This window comes from Eptatretus burgeri, chromosome 4, assembly GCF_056783735.1.
Source record: "Eptatretus burgeri isolate ZD-2024b chromosome 4, Ebu_testis_v1, whole genome shotgun sequence".
NCBI lineage: Eukaryota > Metazoa > Chordata > Myxini > Myxiniformes > Myxinidae > Eptatretus > Eptatretus burgeri.
The window spans coordinates 89,960,191-89,981,291 of record NC_140964.1 but is presented as its reverse complement, the minus strand read 5'-3'; the positions used below and the strand labels follow the sequence as shown (position 1 = coordinate 89,981,291).

Sequence of the window (21,101 nt, the reverse complement as noted above, 5' to 3'; positions counted from 1 at the left end):
TGATAAATTTGGACTTGGTACCCTAACTTGGAAATCCCCATTTTTGGGCCCACTGCTCAATCTTACAAATATCAGCCTGAAGTTGTTTTTTTTATCATAAAATGTAGGTTTCTGCTCCGGGTCCACATATCAATGTGGTCCGCAAACAGAGATCTCTTGCTATGAGACCCAGAGGGAGAGGCTGCATCATTAATCATAATAGTTATTAAACTGGGATTGAGACAGCTACCCTGAGGGATCCATTATCCATGTGGAATATGGAGGCCAGTGCTTAGCCTACTTTCATATGAAAGGATCTGTTGGACAAAAAGTCCCGGATCCACCAGAACATTCTGCCATTGATTCCTCGAAGGCCTTCTTTCCAGACTGTCATAGCCATTGCAGACATCAAGAAATACTCTGAATAGTGACTTGTGGTTGTTTAAAGATCACCTGATGTCATTGGCAACTCAGGGAATATGGTCAATGGAAGAACATCCCTTTCTTAACTCACTCTGGTGTTTGTACAGCAGGTTGTTCTTTTCCAGGAAAAGCACCAGATGTTCATTAACTATCTTCTCCATTGTTTTACGAACAACAGACATGACAGCAAGCGGTCGATAGGTGGATTGGTTTGATGGATCGTTTGATTTTTTTGGAATAGGAATGACAATTTAGTGTTTCCAGTCACAGGGAAAACTTCCTAAAGATCAGACCTTGTTGAATAGTTAAAGGTCTGGTCTTGAGGAAATCTTCCCTGTGAGTTTGGGAGTTTCACTACCAACACCTTATCATCCGTGTGCTTGAACATTGAGTCAGTTAAATGGTCGGGACAAGTAACACTTTTTATTTTTTTTGTGTCCCAAGTCTTGGCTCGTGGAAGACCTAGATTAGAATGCATTAGGATGCAACAGGACAAAAGGAACAGCAGAGAGAGAGAGTGAAAGGGGGGAGGGGTAGGGGGACACACCAACAGCAGAGTTTTATGCTAAAATAGGCGAGACTTGGACAAACAATGGGTGTGGGGTGGAATGGGGGAGGCAGGAAAGGATGCATGAGCTGGATAGGATGGACACAGAAGGAAACTCTCATGAAGGAAAAACTGGAAATATGGAGGGAAGAAGTGTTGGGGAAGTCGGTGGTTGTTGGGGTAAGGGGGTAGAAAAGATGATTTTGGATTGGGGATGATCTGAGATGGTGGTGAACAGCTGTCTTGAAGACCCAGAAGGAAGAATGAGATTGAAGAGAATGTGGAAGTTGGTTCTGCAGGTGGGGAAAAAAGAAGAATGAATGGGTGGAGGTGAGTAGTGATTCTGGATTTTTGCAGTTTTACCAAGTGAGGGTTGGTAGTGGACCATTTGTGCCCTGCAGAAACCTTGGGGGTGGGAAGGGGGAGCACAGAAAGAGCAGAGGTTGCAAGACCAGAAAGGAGGTGGGAGAAGACAGAGAGACCACCTACCTGGGAAAGTGATAGACCCATAGACTCAGCTTCATCGTGGGAGAGCCCAATAATCTTGAAGGCCTAGGTTTCCACGGTGTCAAACAGAGCAAGGTGCGAGGCAGTGGCGCTAGCCCAAAGCAGGGAGTATTATTGCATTAAGCTGTGAATGAAGACCTAGTATGTGAATAGGAGCTCAGGTTTCACAAGGAAGGACTTTGTATGACTGAGGATGCCCAGTTGGCGACTGGCTTTGGAGTCCAACTTTGAAATGTGGTTTACCCAATTGTTTGAGAAAGTAGATGGGGAGGAGAGTGGGGAGTTGTTGGGGGGGGGGGGGTTCCCGATGGTCCTTTTGAGAGAATGAGAGAGTGAGATTTGTCTGAAGAGGTTGGGGTGAGGGGGGTGCAGAAAGGGGTACATGAGGTGGAGGGATCTTGAAGGCCAAGGTAAATTGGTTGGAAGGACGTGGGCTTGTTGGAGATGTGGGGGAGGGAACTGACATGGAGGGCGTTGACACTGTAAAATAACTTTTTTTGCTTCATTGAAGATATTGAGAAAATTATACAGGACAAAAGAGAGAAGTGCAGGAAGTACAGGTATTCTTTGACTTTAGAAAAGCTTGCTTGAGCTTCCAAAGTGAGAAGTCCAGTTTGAGTGGAGAGCTTACAGGACAGGAGTCATCGATGATGGCTTTGTGGTGGTTGGCAAATTGAAGCTTATTTGCTTTGAACTCCGAGTCATTATTGAGGTCTCCAATAATGTTAGAAAAGTGTTTTCCCAGGGTTGAAGCCTTATCTTTGTTCCGACGGAGCATTTCATTATGACGGACAAGGACTGGGATGGTTCTCCTTCCATCTTCGCTTCCATTCGTATACTTTACTCTTCTCCAGATGTCTTGAAGAAAGATGTCCGGGTTGATAGATGAACAGAAGGATTGCCAAGAATCAGTGTTGGCTCATTAGTTACTCACTTAGCTTGGGCTCTTTTCCTTTTGTATTCAATGCCACGTTGGATCAAGAGAGATTGCCTTACTCTTTTGAGAGCAGTCCTCCTTGCCCGGATAGCCGGTTCCTACTCGTCATTCTACTAAGGAACTTAACTGATTTTCCAACCGACTGAGCTTTTGCAAATCGGGATTGAATCCTGGGCAATGGTATATCTACTGTACACAGACACACACAGACACACACAGACACACACAGACACACACAGACACACACACAGACACACACACACAGACACACACACAGACACACACACACAGACACACACACACAGACACACACACAGACACACACACAGACACACACAGACACACACAGACACACACAGACACACACAGTCACACACACAGACACACACACAGACACAGACAGACACAGACACACACACACAGACACACACACACACACAGACACACACACACACAGACACACAGACACAGACACAGACACACACACAGACACACACACAGACACACACACACAGACACACACACACAGACACACACACACAGACACACACACACAGACACACACACACAGACACACACACACAGACACACACACACACAGACACACACACAGACACACACACAGACACACACACAGACACACACACAGACACACACACATATATATATATATATATATATATATATATATATATATATATATATATATATATATATATACATATACAGTTTTGAAGATTACTGTCGAAATTGTCAACGATTTTTTTGGCAAGCTCTTCCCTCACTTCCTTGGAGCAGCGACTAGAGAAGCTGTCCCTGTTGGTCTTGGAAAGATTCCATGGGTGGGAAGCTGTCCAAGTCATCTTGGTCCCTTTCCAATTTGAGGTTAGTGATCATAGCGAAGTGATCACTACCCAAACAGTCATTGTGAACCCTCCATTCACACCTTGCTGCTATAGATGAGACGACTGTTATGGGGAGTGGGGAAGACTGTCCAGTGGATGAATTGATAAAGGTTCCATTACCATAATTTAAAAGCACCAAGTCAAATTTGTTGATTATATTTTCGTTGCATTCCCAATTTTTATTGGTAAGTTTGGAGCCCCATAGAATATTGTAGCTGCTGAAGTCACCACACCAGATAATCACCCCCTTCATACTATTAACATCTCCTGGAGCGCGTTTATCGATCAACGGTTGGCAAGGATCATTGAAATTTATGATTGTATCAGTTTCACTTGTGCAAGGGATTTTGATAATATTCCATTACATTCCAATTCAGCATTACATTAAATTTCCATGATGGGAACACCAAACTTGACAAACACCCTACTTCCACCTCCATTCCCACTTGCTCTGTCCCTGCATATGAGGGTATAACCAGGGATCTTAAATTGGTTGAAACATTTATGCCAAGTTTCTTGTTTGCAGATTATATTTAGTTTGGTTGAAAGATCCCTGATAAACCGAATAAATTCAGACCCAAGGGCAGTTAAACTTTTTTGCATTCCATTGGATAACTATCATTAATCCACAGAGGAGTCTTGAGACTTGTGGATCCATCCCACTGATTTTATTACCCAACTTACTGAATATTTTATTGATCTCCATGGAAGAAATTCCCTCCCAACCCAGATGTTTAATGGCTGAAGAGGAAATTATGTTTATTTTCTATGATATCCTTTTTGCTTGGGCTGCACAATTTACTACTTCGGTGATGAACCCCCATTCTGGTGATCTTCATGTCCACATCGGTGGTTACACTCTCGCTTTGGCATTCCTGATCTTCAGTATCGATCTACCAGCCACCGATTTTGTCAATATTTTAACCTGACCATAGGGTTTGGTCTTAATGCTGACTTAATTTATTGTGGTCTTGATTTTTGGGAACATTGGGAACATTGAGAACAGCCTCAGCAAAGGACAACTTCCCTTTTTTTTAACATGTTGGATCTTAGCAACTCTTGGGAATTGAGGGCATCCTCTGGATGCTGCACTATTATCCTCACAACAGTTGGCACAACTCATTTTTGCACAATGCAGCTTCCATATTCACGGTGTCCATTACATTTGCTGCATCGTTGTTTGCCTCTACAGGCTGAAGCAGTATGCCAGACTTTTGGCACTTGTAACATCTTTGAGAGAGGAGAGATATATTTACGTATAATGAAGGCCTGATAACCCAGAAACACTTTGGGAGGCAAGACAGGGTTGCCAAATGTCAAAACCACTGATGTGTTTTCAACATTGACTCCATCCTTCACAGTAGTGAGACGGTATGCTTCAATAACCCCCGCATCAGATAATTGGCTTCTTTATTCATCAATTTCAGTGGAGAAAGCAATCCTGTAAATGACTCCTCGGCTTTCCCTCAGTCTAAGGGGATCTGAAAAGAGACTCCTCGAACACCACCAAAATGAGGGTCTCAAAACTGTTTCCCGTTGGGTGACCGATTTGCATTTGATTAAATAGGGTTAAACAACCTGATCTGAGCTTTTTGACACTGCACACATCTCCAAAATATTTTTAAATCATTGTTGCCATTTGGATAGGGTTGTTGAAACTCAAAGGTTTAGAGCCATCAGAGGCCGGCACTATAACTAGGAGTTTGCCATGATGCTCTTCTGGACTCGTGAGGTTTTTAACTACTTGGTGTGATTCTGACTTGTCGCCACTCTTCCGCCAAGGCAGTGCCACTCTTCTTCACTTGATTAACTATCGATAGTGAACCCTTGTCGTAGTCTTCAAATTCTCCATCATCAATCGCACACTTCCTCCCGATACCATCGAGGATGAAATTTGGTTCAATGTGCGAGAGATCAGACGTGTGAAGAAAGCGGTGAGATAGGATACGGAATACTGAAAGACAGCGAAAGCACCTTCCACCATCACAATTGTAGTCTCACGAGAATTCTCCTCCTCTGTTTCCCCCCCCCCCCCATTACAACTGACGTTATGTGTATTTTTATTTATTTATAATTTGGTTTGCAAAACTGCTGTTTTTACTGAAGAATCACGAGATTGTGTCATCTCGTGAGAATATGATTTTAAACGTTTTAAAAAAAAAAATACTTTTAACATTCTTAACGAACAGAAACAGATGTGTTAAGAAAGGGCGAAGAGCTTGTGAATTTAGAGTTTCTCCATCATTATTTACTTTTATTGTTGTTCTTGTTGAACGGGAACAGGAACAACACAGGCTTGATGGGCCAATTGGCTTCCTCCTGTGGCAAAGTTCCTCATGTATCCTTATGTAATGTTAATAACGGGAAGAACGGGGGAGGGTAGGACAGAGTTGGTGTTGGGTGGCGCAGAGAGTTTGGAGAGTGAGGTTGAGGCATCAGGAGTGGGGGGGGGGGGGGGTTCGTTATGGACTTGCAGTTGTGATTTGTGGTTGTGGATTTGGTGTTTGAGGGGGTAGAATTGAGGGCAAGAAGAAGAAAGTGGGAGGGGAGGACAGAGAGTTGGGGTGGAGGGCAGAGTTGGGATTGAGGGGTGGTTGAGGCTTTGGCAGTGGGAGAGGAGTTGAGGACTTGCGGTGTGGAGGGTGGGTTGATTACTTGTGGTGGGGAGGGCCTTTGAAGACAAGATGGGGAGAGGTTTAAAGACTTGGGATTTGGGGGTTGGGAGGGGTGTGGAGGGCTTGGGGGTGGGTGGTGGGGGAAGAGGATATGAAGAAGAAAGGGAGAGGGGAGGACAGATGTGGTGGGGGTGGAGTGGGGGTGGGAGTAGAGAAGAGACACAGTTGGTAAACGGAGGTGAAGGCTTGTGGGGGGTGTTGGGGGTTGGGTTAAGTTCGTGCAGTGGGGATGGTGGTGAGTACTTGATGTAGAAAGAGGGGGGGTTGTGGACTTGGGTAGGGGGTAGTTGAGGTCCTTGGGGTAGAAGGAGTTTGAAGACAAGGTGGGGAGAGGTTTGAAGACTTGGCATGTGGGGGGTGGGGAGGGGGCTTGAAGACTTGAAGTTTTGAGGTCTTAGAGTCGGTTTGGGAGGCAGGGGGGGGGGGTTGGCATTGAGGATTTGAAGTTTTATTTTACATTTTGCATTATTTCTGTGGGTCCCTGATAGTAGTAGTAATATACCTGTACATTGTTGCATTGTTTTAAAAACATTATTACTTTTTTGACTTAAACCTGCCTCTGTTTAAGTTTATCTCCAGACATTTAGTTCACTTTTCTCAGCTTGTTAAACATACTCATTTTAAGAAACCTAATTTTACGTTTTTAAAAAAAAAAAAAAAAAAAAGAGAAATTCTCAACATGTTTCTTCTTCTTTTTGAAATAGGATTTCAGGAGAAGACAGAACTACGAAGTGGACCGACGATTCCACGTAAGGCACGGCGAGAGACTCGTATCTCGTTCGGGCAAGTGCAATGCAAAAAATGTTCAAAGGACGTATTGTAATTCAAATTCTTATCCACATTCGTTTTAAACTGCTCAGTTCAATCTTGTTTTTCTCCAGAGGGACTTTCCGAAGTTTTTCACCTTCCGGGCACGGGATAAGGTACGTGGGAATTATGGGGCTTATCTTCTCGCTGTTCCGTTGATATTAATTTCTATTTGTTCATTAAAATTCCTCAGCCAAAATAGATGTGCGAAACTGGATTTCTTTCCAGGCTGAAACAAATTTGCAATCCAGTGCAGAACATTAATGCTTTTTGATTCCACCTGTAAGTCATTAAGCGGTGCTTTTGCCAGATTTGTGCAGAAGCACAACTGTGCCTTTGCATCCACCCTGTGTTGTCACTTAGCAATGACAGAGGTAAAATCATCACAAAATCCTTTGAATTACGATGTGCCCACGAACTGATGTTTCATTTAAATTCACTTCAAATCAAATTAATGTAGTGGTTTTTTTTTTTGTAAACTTGGACAAGGTGGAAACCATTATGAACCTTTTAAGTCCTTTGAACCTGCAGTTTCACATTATTCTTATTACATAGATAACTGGAACTAGTCTGTGAGTTCTCAAGGAGTTCTTGGCATTCCCTGCACGTCAGAATGTAGCACAATGCACCTGTTCTGAAAGTAGTTGTTCAAATATTTATTCCTTCATTAAAATCTCCCAAAGGACACGTCACTGAATATTCTTCTTAGCTTTCTTTATGTTTTTTTTATTTTTTTTTATTTTTTAAACTCTTTAGTTTGAGGAAGACAGGATCTATCGACATCTTGAGCCAGCTTTGGCTTTTCAACTTGAGTTGAACCGAATGCGGAACTTTGAGCTGCATGCCGTACCGTGCGCCAACCACAAGATGCACCTGTACCTGGGCGCCGCACGCGTTGAGCAGGGGGCCGAGGTCACTGACTATCGGTTCTTTGTACGTGCCATCATACGACATTCTGACCTCGTCACAAAAGTGAGTGAGTATGCTGCTCCGCACGTTGTAAAACAATGCGAAGAGCGAGTCCAAGAGGTGAATTAGGCATTCACGTTTGGGATTTGAGAAAATGACCCAAAGAGCTGCCCGAGAGGTTGTGAGACATCGACAAATAACGGGCGTCACAGAAGGATGAGCAAGTGTTGAGAGACATGCACGTAGTAATACGGTAGGGTGGCTGATTAAAGGAATGAAATTGGATGAGGCTTTTTAAAGAACAATACGGTGATACAGAGTATAGAAAAGGTTTGGAAAGTTGGGTCAATCATGTACTAAATTAATTTGTACGGGGTGTGCGAGGTTGTTTCAAGAAATAACATCATGGATTCTATTAATTTTGATGCTTTCCTTCATTTTGTTGAAAAGTTGGTGAAAATATTGACGTCTTAAAAAGTTGTAAAAATGAAATGAATGTGGAGGATATATGAGATTGTAAGGAAAATGTGGAGAAGGGGTGAGGTGGGAGGAGGCTGGAGGGGTGGCGCGGTAGTGGTGGAACTTCTATGTATTGTACATTAGAAAAAAGATTACAGATCATAGGTCACCAAAAAGAAGGAAGCTAATATGGCTGACTCCACGTTTGTTGTATTCCCAGGAAGCTTCCTTCGAGTACTTGCAAAACGAAGGTGAACGGCTTCTCTTAGAGGCAATGGATGAGCTTGAGGTGGCGTTCAACAACACAAATGTCCGGTCAGACTGCAACCACATCTTCTTGAACTTTGTTCCCACTGTCATCATGGACCCATCCAAGGTTGGAATCTGTGGAAGAGGAATGCCAAATATGGTGGTGGACAAAGGCACAGTGAGGGTGTGGTGATGTTATGAGTGGCCATTTCACAGATCGAGGAGTCCGTGAGGAATATGGTGATGCGTTATGGAAGCCGTCTTTGGAAGCTGCGCGTGCTGCAGGCTGAGCTCAAAATCAACATACGGCGTACGCCTACGGGTCATACCATCCCGATTCGCCTGTTCCTCACTAATGAATCTGGTTACTACCTGGATATCAGCCTGTACAAAGAGGTCACAGAGCCACGCACAAGGCAGGTATGTGTATCTGCAGAAGCATCATGCGTTCCCGCCGAGCATTTTGAAATATTTGTTTGAAATATTTGTTTGTACAAATTCTCTTCCACAATGACATCAGAGACACGTGCTGCAACTACGTACACAATTTTTTCACAATTCACTTCGTAACTACAGAGCGAGATGCATTGGTATTTACAAATGCCATTGTCGTTGTTTAGCAGCTGTGATTTCCACAGGGAGGCTTGTGGAATGCTTTGCGGTAATGCACTGAGCCTTTACTTTGTTTACCTGCATTCCCACCTCATTAAATCAGTTTACTATGTTTCCTCGTCATAAATATATTTATCCTTTCCATTTTACTCTGTTCGTATTATCATTTGCATATCGGCGATTAATTTGATAAAATGTCAATCAGCCAGATCATAAGGAAGATTGCATGTTTTGTTTTAGGGTCAATGCCATTTATTTAGGGGTTCACGAGCCAGATCGGAAGTGGGGTACTCACCTTTGTGCTGTCTCGTCTGGGTTTGACTCCGAACCCACCTATAAACTGTCATCCTGGTGCCTGTACAGGCAGGGTGTTGTAACAATGGGTACGCCATTCTTCGGAAAGGGGGTGTTGAGCCAGCTGTCTCCCTCTGATAGCATTCACTTGTGGAGGTTAAAGTTCCCAAGATACCTTCCCAAATGAGTAGTCCATTGTGTAACCATACCCCGGCCAAATTCTAAGTTTCCACCTTGGTTTCGGAATATTTGGTAACTAACTTGCATGGTAACCTGTCCTTGGTTATTTATTGGCAATGTAAACATTCATGACTGACTTTGGGCTGTCTGTAATACTTATGGTGAGATGATGATAATAATAATAATAATAATAATATGGTGGTAGCACAAGTAGTTGTAGTTTAATAGCTTGCTGTCTTTGAGTTTTCTTGTCTGTGCTTCATTCCTGACTGTATCAGAATGAATGAAAAAAAAAAAAAACCACCATTTAAGTGAATTTCTGGCAGTCGGAACTTCATCTTGGAACCTCCTTTCCTTTGAATGTGGACTTCAAATTTACTGTCATGACTGTTCAGGATGTGTTCATTAAAAGTCCCACAGTATCTTTTGCAAAGGATAGGCTGTTGCTGCGTGCCACTATACTACACGGGCAAAATTCACTTCGTGCAGTCCAAGTATCTGGATACTGCACTCGCATGATGGGCCAAATGTCGTGATGGGTTACCTGCTTCTTGATTACCTTGTGACATGTAAAACCACCATCATAATGTTCATTCTTCATTCTCTTATTACCTTCTGGTTATCCTGCCTTAACCTTGTGATTGGTGAACTGATTTTGATGGGACCCTCAGGTCTGCTACAAGTTCAGAGCTGTCCTTGGTGTGCTAATGGAGTTGTGTGAGCAACTTAAAGGACCCTCGATCGAGTCGTCATTTCTTTCCTGGCCGTAACTACCCTCAGAGCAGTTGTCCCTTTTCTTGTGGCACAGATCATGTTTCGGGCATACGGTGACAAACCAGGCCCTCTGCATGGCATGCTGATCAACACCCCGTATGTCACCAAGGACTTGCTGCAAGCCAAACGCTTCCAGGCACAGAGTTTGGGCACGACCTATGTCTATGATCTACCCGAGATGTTCCGCCAGGTGGGGGGGGGGGGTCAAGAGATATTGGGTGCATTGCTCATGATAAAATTATATCGCTCGATGTTGGTGCACTGTTGGTGAAGGTGCATTGCTCATGATAACATAATATCAATGGATGTTGCTGCACTGTTGGTGAGCAGGCTCTGATCAAGGTGTGTTATGCACAAGGAGAAGAGGAAGCTCAAAAAGATATGTTTATCTGCACGGAGCTGGTCCTCGATCAACAGGGGCAGCTTGGGCGGATGAATCGGCTTCCTGGAGGAAATGATGTGAGCATCACATTCCTTTAATAAGATATTGCTTGCGAGTTTTGTCTGAGATAAGCCGTATTTCTCATTTATACACACTGACATGCCATGCACAATCAACTGCGTAATCTCAAAATCCAGACCATATCTCGGGCAACATTCTAATTGTGAAACGGCAAGAAGAGATGTTCCACCTCCTTGGAAGGTGTGTTGATATCTGGTGCATACTGATTACATAGTTTCCGATGCAGGTTGAAAACTATACAGCGGTTGAAACATCAGGCTTGAGTCCCTGTTTACATGTGATAACTGCAGTTAGTTCTGTCGTTACATCTGTAAGTTGATAAATCCAAACTACAATGTATTAGTGGCTTATCTCCAACCAACCTTCATGACCAGTTACTTTTTATTCCTTATTTATCCAATTAGGTAGGGATGGTGGCTTGGTGGATGGAGCTAAAAACCCAAGAATACCCTGAAGGGCGCAAATTGGTGGTCATTGCTAATGACATCACCTTTCAAATCGGCTCCTTTGGGCCTCGGGAAGATCAGCTGTTCCAGCAGGCGTCGGAGCTTGCACGTGAGGAGAGGGTTCCTCGTGTGTACGTGGCAGCCAACAGCGGCGCACGCATTGGCCTTGCTGAAGAGATACGTCACATGTTTCGTGTGGCCTGGAATGACTGGAATGACCCTTACAAGGTGGTGCAAGACTATAAACAACCTCTACCATTGTCCATCTCCATCTTTACTTGTCCATTTTATGCAAATTGTTGAGGAATGCCATTGGTTTTGGAATGCATGTCTGAGTTGTTTGTTACATGTTATTCCAGTAAGTCATGGATTTATCTGTTTTTGTTTTTTTTTTGTTTTTTACCAGGGATACAAGTACCTGTACCTGACGCCGCAGGACTTTAAGAAAGTCAGTGCCCTCAATTCGGTACAATGTGAACACATTGAGGAGGAAGGAGAGTCGAGGTAAGAATGACTGACAGTGATGTCTGGTGTGCGTTCTCGTCCACAGCTTGGAATGCAGGGAAATTGCACCTACCCACAATGCACTCGACGAGGGAGAAAAGTACCAAAAATAAGCAGTCGGGCAGCTCAGTTGATCTCTCAATTTTGAGCTGTCTTCTTTGAGTTCCTCAGCAAGGTCAATCCCAATTAAAATACTACATTTATAGTGCAATGTAGGCAAAAGTGTATCTGACAAATGTTGCATAAAAAAAAAACTCGCAATCCATTTTAAACGAGAACAGCACTCGGTAGAGCATACACCTCTGCCGGGCTGAACAGTTTACGTTTTGTATCCCACTTGGTAGTCCTGATCCGCATCCGAACCTGAACCAAAATCGAATCGACTTATTCGCGTCACAGACCCAACTCATCCACCAGGTTTTGTCCAACTTTCTGAGATATCGTGCTATAAATCATCTTTCCGCTAATCTCAATTGTGAAGAATCACTTTTAAAATTATAGTATCCAGATCCAGATCCTGATCTTCACCAAGATCAAATCGATTCGTCAATGTCACACACCCAACCTCTCCACCAAGTTTTGTCCGAATCTGTCCACAACCTTTTGAGATATCCTGCTCACAGACAAACAAACCGACAAACAAGCCGGAAGGCGGCGATGGGTCGCCGAGCGTGGAAACTATAAGATATAGAGCAAAATGGATGTCATGTCGCGGATAGGGAATCACCTTAAGATTATGCATATCAAATCTCATCCAGTTCCATCTACTGATAACTACTCGGTATCCATTTGAATGAGAAGTACCGAAAATGCGGTTTGAAATCAGAAATCCCCAAAGTTCGAGGGGGTGCTGTGGGTGAACAAAGATCTAAATCGAAAACCCGGCTCGATTGTTTGTGCACAATGTATTCCAGACGATTAGTGTGAATTTTCATGACCATCCGACCATAACCCTACGAGGAGTAGCATTTGGCGCGAAGACGCCTCCACCTCTCGCATATTATCGATTTTTGCACTAATTGACCTTTGACCCCTGACCTAAGCGAAATCGGTCAATATGTCCTGAGGTAAAGTTGTAGTACTCATTGAGTACCATGAACCTGCAAAGTTTCATTCGTATCGATGCACTCACCTGGTAGCTCGGGGATCTTAAATTTTCGCCAATTTTCACGCATACCCTAATTGTAGGGGGCGCTGCGGGTAAAGTATTCCATATATCACAAAAACCGGAATATATTTGATAGAGCATCACCTGTAGATCATCCGTGCCAAATTTCATAACCATACGTGGGATAATGGCTTTCGGAATTGATTTCGCGTGAACGGTACCGATTTTGAAGGTTTTTCGGTTGTTGCGAGGGAACCAAAGCGTCCCGAGCAACCATCACAATTTCCAAAGCACTAGGTCATAAGATGTACCGACCACCCGAGTTTGGTCAAAATCCGCCCACATTTACTACTAATTATGCTGATGACAAACAAACAAACAAACAGACAATTACTGACAATAAGGTCACCTATTTCAGCGACCCAACAGGGGTGAAAACATAACTTCTGTCCACCTTCGGTGATGGAGGTAATGAGACCCCAAATTATGGCCATACAAAGAAGCACAAAAACTCACAATTCCTTGAGCCTTAATGAAAAGGCGAATGTATAAATATATGAAGTGGGAATTACTGATTTTCATAATTTTCACAAACCTGGAAAGTATTTTTTATATTGTAAATAACAAAAACTTGGTATGAGGCAGAGGAATCAGCCCAGAGGGGAGAGCAGTGTTCCAACAAGCTGCGGATGAAGGCCTTATGTTGGTGGATAAGAATCCAGATGTGCCAAGGAAGGACTTTGTATGATGGAGGATGCCCAGTCGGCAGCTGGCTTTGGAGGCCAACCTTTAAATGTGACTTGCACAAGAAAGATCATGGCTGATAGTGAGACCCAGGAGTTTGAACGACTGAACTTCCTGAAGAGGATTGTTAAGAAAGTAGATGGGAGGGTTTGTCACACAGTCCTTTTGGAGAGAGCTTGAGAGTATGTTATTTGTCAGGGTTGAAAGACGTATTCCACGTGTTTGACCATCTTGTGAATATTTTTTCAACGTCTGCAGGGAAGACGCTGCAGCCCACCTAAATGATGAATGATGAGGGATGGCACGGCAGAGGGTGGCGTCATCAGCAAATAGACAAAGAGGATTTTCCAGAAAGATCATTGATGAAGATCAGGAATAGGACTGGTCCAGAACATTGCCATGCAGCGCTTCAGCCTTGACGGGGAGAGGAGACGAAAGGGTTCCATTTCAGTGCCACGCGTTGGTTCTGAGAGTAGAGGAAGTCAACAAGCCATGTGTGGAATTGGCCTTGGATTCCATAGGGAGAGAGTTTTGGAGAGCAATGCAGGATGCCAGACTGTATCAACAGCACGGGATATGTCCAGAAAAACGTCCCCGATTTTATGTCTGACTTTGAAGGCCTCCGTTCATTGTTGGGGGTCATAAGAGTTGGATCAGCGTGTCCAAGGTGGAGTGACCTGGTCTAAATCCGAATTGGTAATCTGAGTTGAGGCCAAATTTATTAATTGCTGTGAAATATGGCATACTTGCGAAGGTACCCGCACCTTGTGTGGAAGGAATTTAGAGATTATTCGCAGATTCGCTATTTGCAGCATTTTCCAGGAACGTATCCCATGCAAATAGGGGTGGGGGGGGGAGGGGGGTGTCTGACAGTATATGCAAATTTACACATTTCAGCTTTTCATTTTTAATTAATTTGAAAGTATTTCTAAAAACATTTTCACTTTGTCATTACGGGGTATTTTGGGTAAATCGGTGACAATTTTTTTTTAATTCAATCCATTTTAAATTCAGGCTGTAGCAACAAAATGTGACAAAAGTCAAGGGGTGTGAAAACTTTCTGATGGCACTGTGTGTGTGTGTGTGTGTGTGTGTGTGTGTGTGTGTGTGTGTGTGTGTGTGTGTGTGTGTGTGTGTGTGTGTGTGTGTGTGTGTGTGTATGTGTATACACACATGTATATTAGAATAGACTATCCTTCATGGGGTAATTTTACAGGATGCAGGATGCAATTTTATTTTGCAGGATGCTTTGATGCAGGATAAAGAGAGATTACAGGATCATCATCACACCATTTTAAAGCCTTTATCCTTGAGTAGGGGTCAGCTTTTTTTGTGGGTTCCAATCATGGTACCCTTTCTTGTGGAAATGTTTTTTTTTTTTTTTTTTTTTACGGCCGGATGCCCTTCCTGACGCCAACCCTTTAGTTGCCTTCGACCCTGCAGGAATAATTACCAGTATACTGGTGCTCATTTTGTTGACCTTCGGAAGGATGACAGGCTGAGTCAACCACCCTGATGCAAGCTCAGCGGCCAGCGGGGCTCGAACTCAGGACCCAAAGATCCCAAGCCACCACCTTAACCACTGAGTCACACCAGGCTCATAAAGAGAGATTACAGGATGCAAGGGGTAATTTTGGAGCGTGTCACACAGGAGAAGGATCTGGGGGTGGTAAGCAGGCAGCACAGTGCCAAGCAGCTCTAGGTAAAGCAAATCGGGGTTTAGGCTGTATAAGGAGGGGGATCAATTATAAATTAAAAGAGGTGGTGTTAACATTGTACAGGAATTTATTGAGGCCACATCTAGAATATTGTGTGCAGTTTTGGTTACCACAGTTCCGGAAGGACATAGATGCCATAGAGAGGGTTCGGCGCAGGGCTACTCGATTGATTCTGGGCCGAGCGAGACTCAGCCAGGCGGAGCGGCTCAAGGACACAGGGCTTTATACACTAAAAGGAGGCGGTTACGAGGAGATATGATAGAGATGTTTAAGATAATGAAGGGTATAGATAAAATAAATGCAGATGAATTATTCAACAGAGTAGACAATGATAGGACCAGGAGCCACAGCCTGAGAGTGAAGAACAGGAGAGTTAAGATGGTAGTAAGGTAGGAGACTTTTACTCAGACAGTAGTTAGTGCATGGAATGGTCTCCTAGGAAAGGTAGTGGCAGCAGAAACAATCGATAAGTTTATATTTTAATTAGATCGGTACCTGGAAGTTATGGAGATGGAGGGGTATGGGGATGTTGATGAGACTTTTCAGTAGCTTGAGCATTGATGGGTGATTGTGTACATGTGTACGGAGTGCTGTTGGTGGTGGTCTCGTCCAGGGGTGTTGTGTGGTTGATGTTGTGTGTTTTTGACCGGGCCCACGCCCCCTTCCCTGAGGGGAAGAAAAAAAAAAACAAACCTCAAAAACAACAAAAACTTAAAATAAATCGATTAAAAAGAATAATGATAAATTTAGTATTTTCTTCTTTGGATCTCGTGTTGATAAATGAGTGTGGTGTTGATGTCACGCAGACATGATGGGCTGAATGGCCTCCACCTGTGTCTGATTTGCTTGTATAGTCCTTGTATTTCATAGCATTATATATTCCAACAAAGTAAACCTCGGCCTTCAGTCTGGTCATACACGGGAAACAAGTTCCATTTTATTTATTTTTTGCTCCATTTAATAATAATATCTTATTCGACAAGTATCTTTATCCTCATACAGAAGGTGACAGGACTGCAGAACTCTTTTGAAAAGAGTAGGCTATTGTGTGCTCACGACATTTCCTGTTTGTGATTAGCTGTATAATTAGCATTACATTCGAGGTGCTGAGACGTGCATGGATAGGCATAGGCATGATTAGCCAAATCGCCTGTTACTGCACTTTGAACCCAGATTGTGTCCTGACACAGATGAATGGAGATCTTTCTTTGTGCAGATACATGATTACAGACATCATCGGAAAGGAAGAGGGCCTTGGCGTTGAAAACCTTCGTTGGTCCGGTGCAATTGCCGGAGAAACCTCGCTGGCGTACGAAGAGATTGTTACCATCAGCCTGGTAGGGGGATAGCCTCGTCGGCACTTGTTTTCATCCTCATTTGGATTTATTTTTGTGTGGCTTGGTTATTTTCTTTCTCATTGTAGGCTCGTGACTTTTATTTTAATATCTGCAAATACGACCCATTGTTTCGATGACAGGAATATTAAGATGGGGGGAGGAGTAAGAAGGAGGTGAGGGACGGTTGGGTGAGGAGAGGGAGAAAGTAGAGAGAGACAGAGACCGAGGAGGGGTGGGAGAAGGGAAGCCAGTGAGGGGAGGGTCCGTCTGGACATAGCCAGCATTCAGACACGTATGGAGATAAACACTGTCCGGGAATAATATTCAAGGGAGAAGATGCCTGTCGTGGTTCCAATTGTGGTGTAGAATTGCATTGCAAAGTGTGGTTGTGAGATTCCAGAGCCACATGTTTTTTGAGAGGAGGTTTCGTTTTCTTGAGCAATCGTTGTCACTCATTTTCCCCTACCTTCTCACTTTATGCAACATTATGTGGGTTGCTGAAATGGCGCTATATAGAAGGCATAAATTCTGTTTGTCAAAAAGCTTTGAAGTCTTCTATACTGGCATACTGCTCTTTCATTGTGATTTTAGTCGAGGAAAGGGGGAATGTCACGACTAACAGGTCAGGTGAATACAGTCGATGACTAAGAACTGTTTGTAACTTGATGTTTGATCAAACATTGGTGCACAGACTTGGAGCATGCTCAAAAGACCATCGTTGTACAAAATGAGCGAGCGATTTACACCGTACCCACATTTTCTTTGTGATATTGTCTGACATCTTTCGCAGCCATTAACATTGGTGCTTGTGTTACCTTTGATGTCAACTGTTGCAGCCGCGTTAGTCACCACTGTAGCATACTGTACGTCATTATCCTGAACCTGCCCTGTAACTTTATTGCCATGTATTATACATACTGTAAGAGATGAGATAATGTCATTCAGATGTGGAAATTGAGTCATGATGATGATTGTTGTTCTTATTTTGTGTTGTTATTACCAAAATCATTGTTGTTAATTTTCACTAGGTGACCTGCAGAGCCATTGGCATTGGAGCTTATCTGGTTCGGCTCGGCCAGAGGGTTATCCAGGTGGAGAACTCGCATATCATCTTGACTGGTGCTGCGCCTCTCAATAAGGTGAAGCATTTGAGGAAATGCAAGCCAGGGCACGGTTCATTACTTGCATTAGTTATTGAAAGATTTCAATAATTTCTTGACATTGATTGACAGCGATCCAAAATTAATATTTCACCTTTGCAGTTTGTTTATTTATTTATTTATTTTTACAAAATCTTCCCTATTCTACCATTATTTCATACTGGATGAAATAACAGGCATAGTCGTAAAGCTATGGCTAACTCTGTGATATCTCATGGGACAGAATGTTTTATTATAGAGTTTGAGGCTCATGGAAGAGCTGACTGCAGAGGAAGAGCGCTCAACGCCTTAACAATGTGGGTAAGAAAATAGCTGCACAAGGGACAAACAAGGTTTGAATAGCTTGATCGATATAAAACTGACAGTACAAGCAGATAACAATTTGTGTTCGGATCATTGGGGGAAAGAGGAGGGAGATGGTGGAAGAGTTAACAAGAATATAACAGGTCATGAGTGAGGATTGGGGCTGAAATGGGATGGTTATAGACCACCATATTAAAGTAATCGTCAGGATGTTTTAAATTGTTTTGGCTTCCAATCCCTGTTGTTCTGCTTCTACCGGCTGTTCTTCCTTTTTATGTTACACTTTTCTTGCCTTTTTTTCTGCTTCGTAATCACCCCGTGTCCGATGACGCACTGTGTGGGGTTTTCTCACCGTTCAGTAAGCTTATTCTCCCAGATAAGTGACATCAAAACTGAACTTTGTTTTTTTCTTGACTTATCTCGTTATGTCTTTGTCCTGCTAGCAATTATATGCGCGAGCATTCATGAGCCTTAACCCCCTGTGGTGGGAGGTGGGGAGGGTGAGGGTGAAGATCTCTTTCTTCCTTCTCTTTCTCTCTTTATCTCCATGATACTTTGTGCATCCCCTTCAATGTGACGATGTGCAAGCCAATAGGCTTGTAGCATGGGAGTGGATAATCTTTATGCAGGGCTACACCATTAACCAAAGAAGTCAAAAGGAGCTTTTGTACAAATGCGATAATGTGAAACAAGACCTGGACCTTTCTCGGGAAATGTCACGTGACATTCATGTTTGAACGTGTCCCTTTTTCATTGCCGATTGGTAATGACAAGTATTCTCGAAAATTCCATTTGAAGGGGTAGGTCCAGTTCCTTCAAATCAATAGCTGTGAGATTGTAATTGTAAACTTTGAAAAAAAAAAAAAAAACTTGTCTCCTTTTTATAAAACCTGGTGCTCCCTCGTTCGGTTTGTCTCTGGTGTATGCTCCCCCTCCCCTCCGTCCCTTCCCTTACTTAAAATGGCACCACCGTCGACTGCTCGTCAGAAGGCCGAATGCCTCAATTCTGTTTGCTTCCTAATCTTGTGTCCCCAAGCCGTCGATCTCGGTACCTTACCCAGTCACACCCAAACTGCTCCTGCGCTTTATAGTCACAATACTCTCTGCCGTAGACAGAGCAAATTTTTACTATAAAGACAAATGCAGGAGGTTAAGGTGAGAGAAGTTGTGTTCTTGTGGTGGTGAACATTTTTCTTTTTGGTTGTTTACAAAATATAGGCTCATGAAAAAGCAAAAAGGGTAGAAGTTATTGCATTAATTGTGGTCCAGTGCAACGATACAAGGGGATTAACTCAAGGAGGAGAGAGAAAGGGGAAGGAAACATAGAAACCTACAAATTGATGGGGGAGAGGCAAAGGAGAAAAGGGAGGCGTGAGCAGTGAATGCGGATATTTGGAATGTCACAAGATTTTTGGAGCTAATATCAGAGACCAAAGTTTCTTCCATGTTGTAAAATAAATAAATAAATGAATTGGGAAAAAAAAATAGACTTAATACCTTGGATTGTCCTGGACTGAGTGAAGATAATTCAATCAAACTTTAATCTCTGAACGAAATTGACTGCAGTAATAATGCAGGCACAACAAACAAACTTTCTTCACTGAAAGTACTTTGGCATTAACAATGTGCTAAAGATTTCCATGATCTTACACGACTTTAATCGTCAGATGTAATTGTTGTTTTTCCGCTTGTGTTGCTGCTGCTGCTGCTGCTGAAATAACATGAAAAACAATAATGTTTCATAACGTGGCTATCTTTATTTATACAGGAACAAATTAACGAGAATGAACTAAATTGTATCAAGAGGATTTGTGATGTTTTTTTTTTTTATGCAATACATTTGTTGTTTTGTTGTTCGTGGTTCATGGATAAAGAAAGGCATATCTATATCAAGTAAGCCTAATGCTGTTAAGAGCTCCCCCCCCCCTTCACCTCAATGCTCCGCACCCAACCCCACAGCCACGTTCCACGTCCTTGATGCTAATATCAGAGACGAAAGCAATAATCACGAATTTTCTCCTGATGAACCAACACGCAGATCAATTTGATCAATGATGTTGTCTTTGTCACGGTTAGCTTATCAAGGTAAGTGGTACGACCTTCTTGTATTGCAAATTGAAGTTGGCACTGGTGCACAGTCGACATGCCAGCCAATCCTGCCCGGTGGGGGTCAGTGGCCTAATTTTGCGTTTTGATTTGGACATAACGTCTGTAGCGAAAAGATCGTCATGCTGCAAGGTCTTTGCATCTGCTTTAAATACGGCCCGACTAATGCTGTTGAATTGTTCAGACTGTTTCCACCTGCAAATGACGTGTGATGTTTGTCTCCCTAAAGCCTTGATTTTTGGTCTGGAGTGTGAGGAATCGAGCGTGGCCTTTGATACAAAAACGAGATAAAGGGTTTTTAAAACTGCCTGCTGTCCAAGGTTTGGCAGCATTTTAATCTTTGATGAATGTTGGGTGCACACAATGCATTCTTACGGTAATGTCATGCGGTAGAAGGCATTACTCATGTATTACACCCATAACCTTAGCTCAAACATGCAAATTTTGGAGGAGGAAAACAAATTAAGACATTCATCCTGGCTGACAAAATGGTACTGTCGCCATCACTCTTGGGCTGCAGATGAATGCCAGTCGTCTTGTTTCAACCGTGGCCTTTTGAGCTTTGTCTCGCCTGCCTTTTTAATAGTCCCTTGGCGGAGAGGCACTCTGCTTGCATGTCACGTGCAATGTTCGCCCGGACGCAGTCGCCTGTGACGCGGCAAGCCACTAGTCCAGGCGCCTCCACAAGCTCTCTCTCCTCTCCACATGCCTCTGCCTCACTCTTGTTCAATGGGGGCTGTCCTTTCTATTCTGAGATCCCCTCCCTTCCCTGCTGGCCAAACCATTGTTTTGTTTTTTTCAACCCTTCTTCCAGTCTCCAATTCTCCTTCCTTTTGTTTTTTTTCTTTTTCCCCATTTCGTTCATACACGTTCATGTGTGCCAACTAGCCTTTCACATTTCATGACATGCTGTTGATAGGACAGATATAGAATATTTGCATGATACCTCCTTGTT

The 21,101-nt window shown here is 43.2% G+C and overlaps 1 protein-coding gene across 3 annotated transcripts in view; it reads left to right on the top strand.

Moving 5' to 3' along the window:
• Positions 1 to 21,101, top strand: part of ACACA (acetyl-CoA carboxylase alpha) — a 355,968-nt gene that overhangs the window by 226,312 nt on the left and 108,555 nt on the right. For all 3 annotated transcript variants that reach the window (XM_085879260.1, XM_085879257.1, XM_085879259.1), the window contains 11 exons: positions 6,678 to 6,722; positions 6,855 to 6,896; positions 7,537 to 7,752; positions 8,369 to 8,524; positions 8,614 to 8,817; positions 10,292 to 10,447; positions 10,588 to 10,716; positions 11,125 to 11,394; positions 11,573 to 11,670; positions 16,457 to 16,577; positions 17,606 to 17,716. In XM_085879260.1, coding sequence (XP_085735386.1) covers positions 6,678 to 6,722; positions 6,855 to 6,896; positions 7,537 to 7,752; positions 8,369 to 8,524; positions 8,614 to 8,817; positions 10,292 to 10,447; positions 10,588 to 10,716; positions 11,125 to 11,394; positions 11,573 to 11,670; positions 16,457 to 16,577; positions 17,606 to 17,716 — 1,548 coding nt within the window. The remainder of the gene's footprint in view (positions 1 to 6,677; positions 6,723 to 6,854; positions 6,897 to 7,536; positions 7,753 to 8,368; positions 8,525 to 8,613; positions 8,818 to 10,291; positions 10,448 to 10,587; positions 10,717 to 11,124; positions 11,395 to 11,572; positions 11,671 to 16,456; positions 16,578 to 17,605; positions 17,717 to 21,101) is intronic.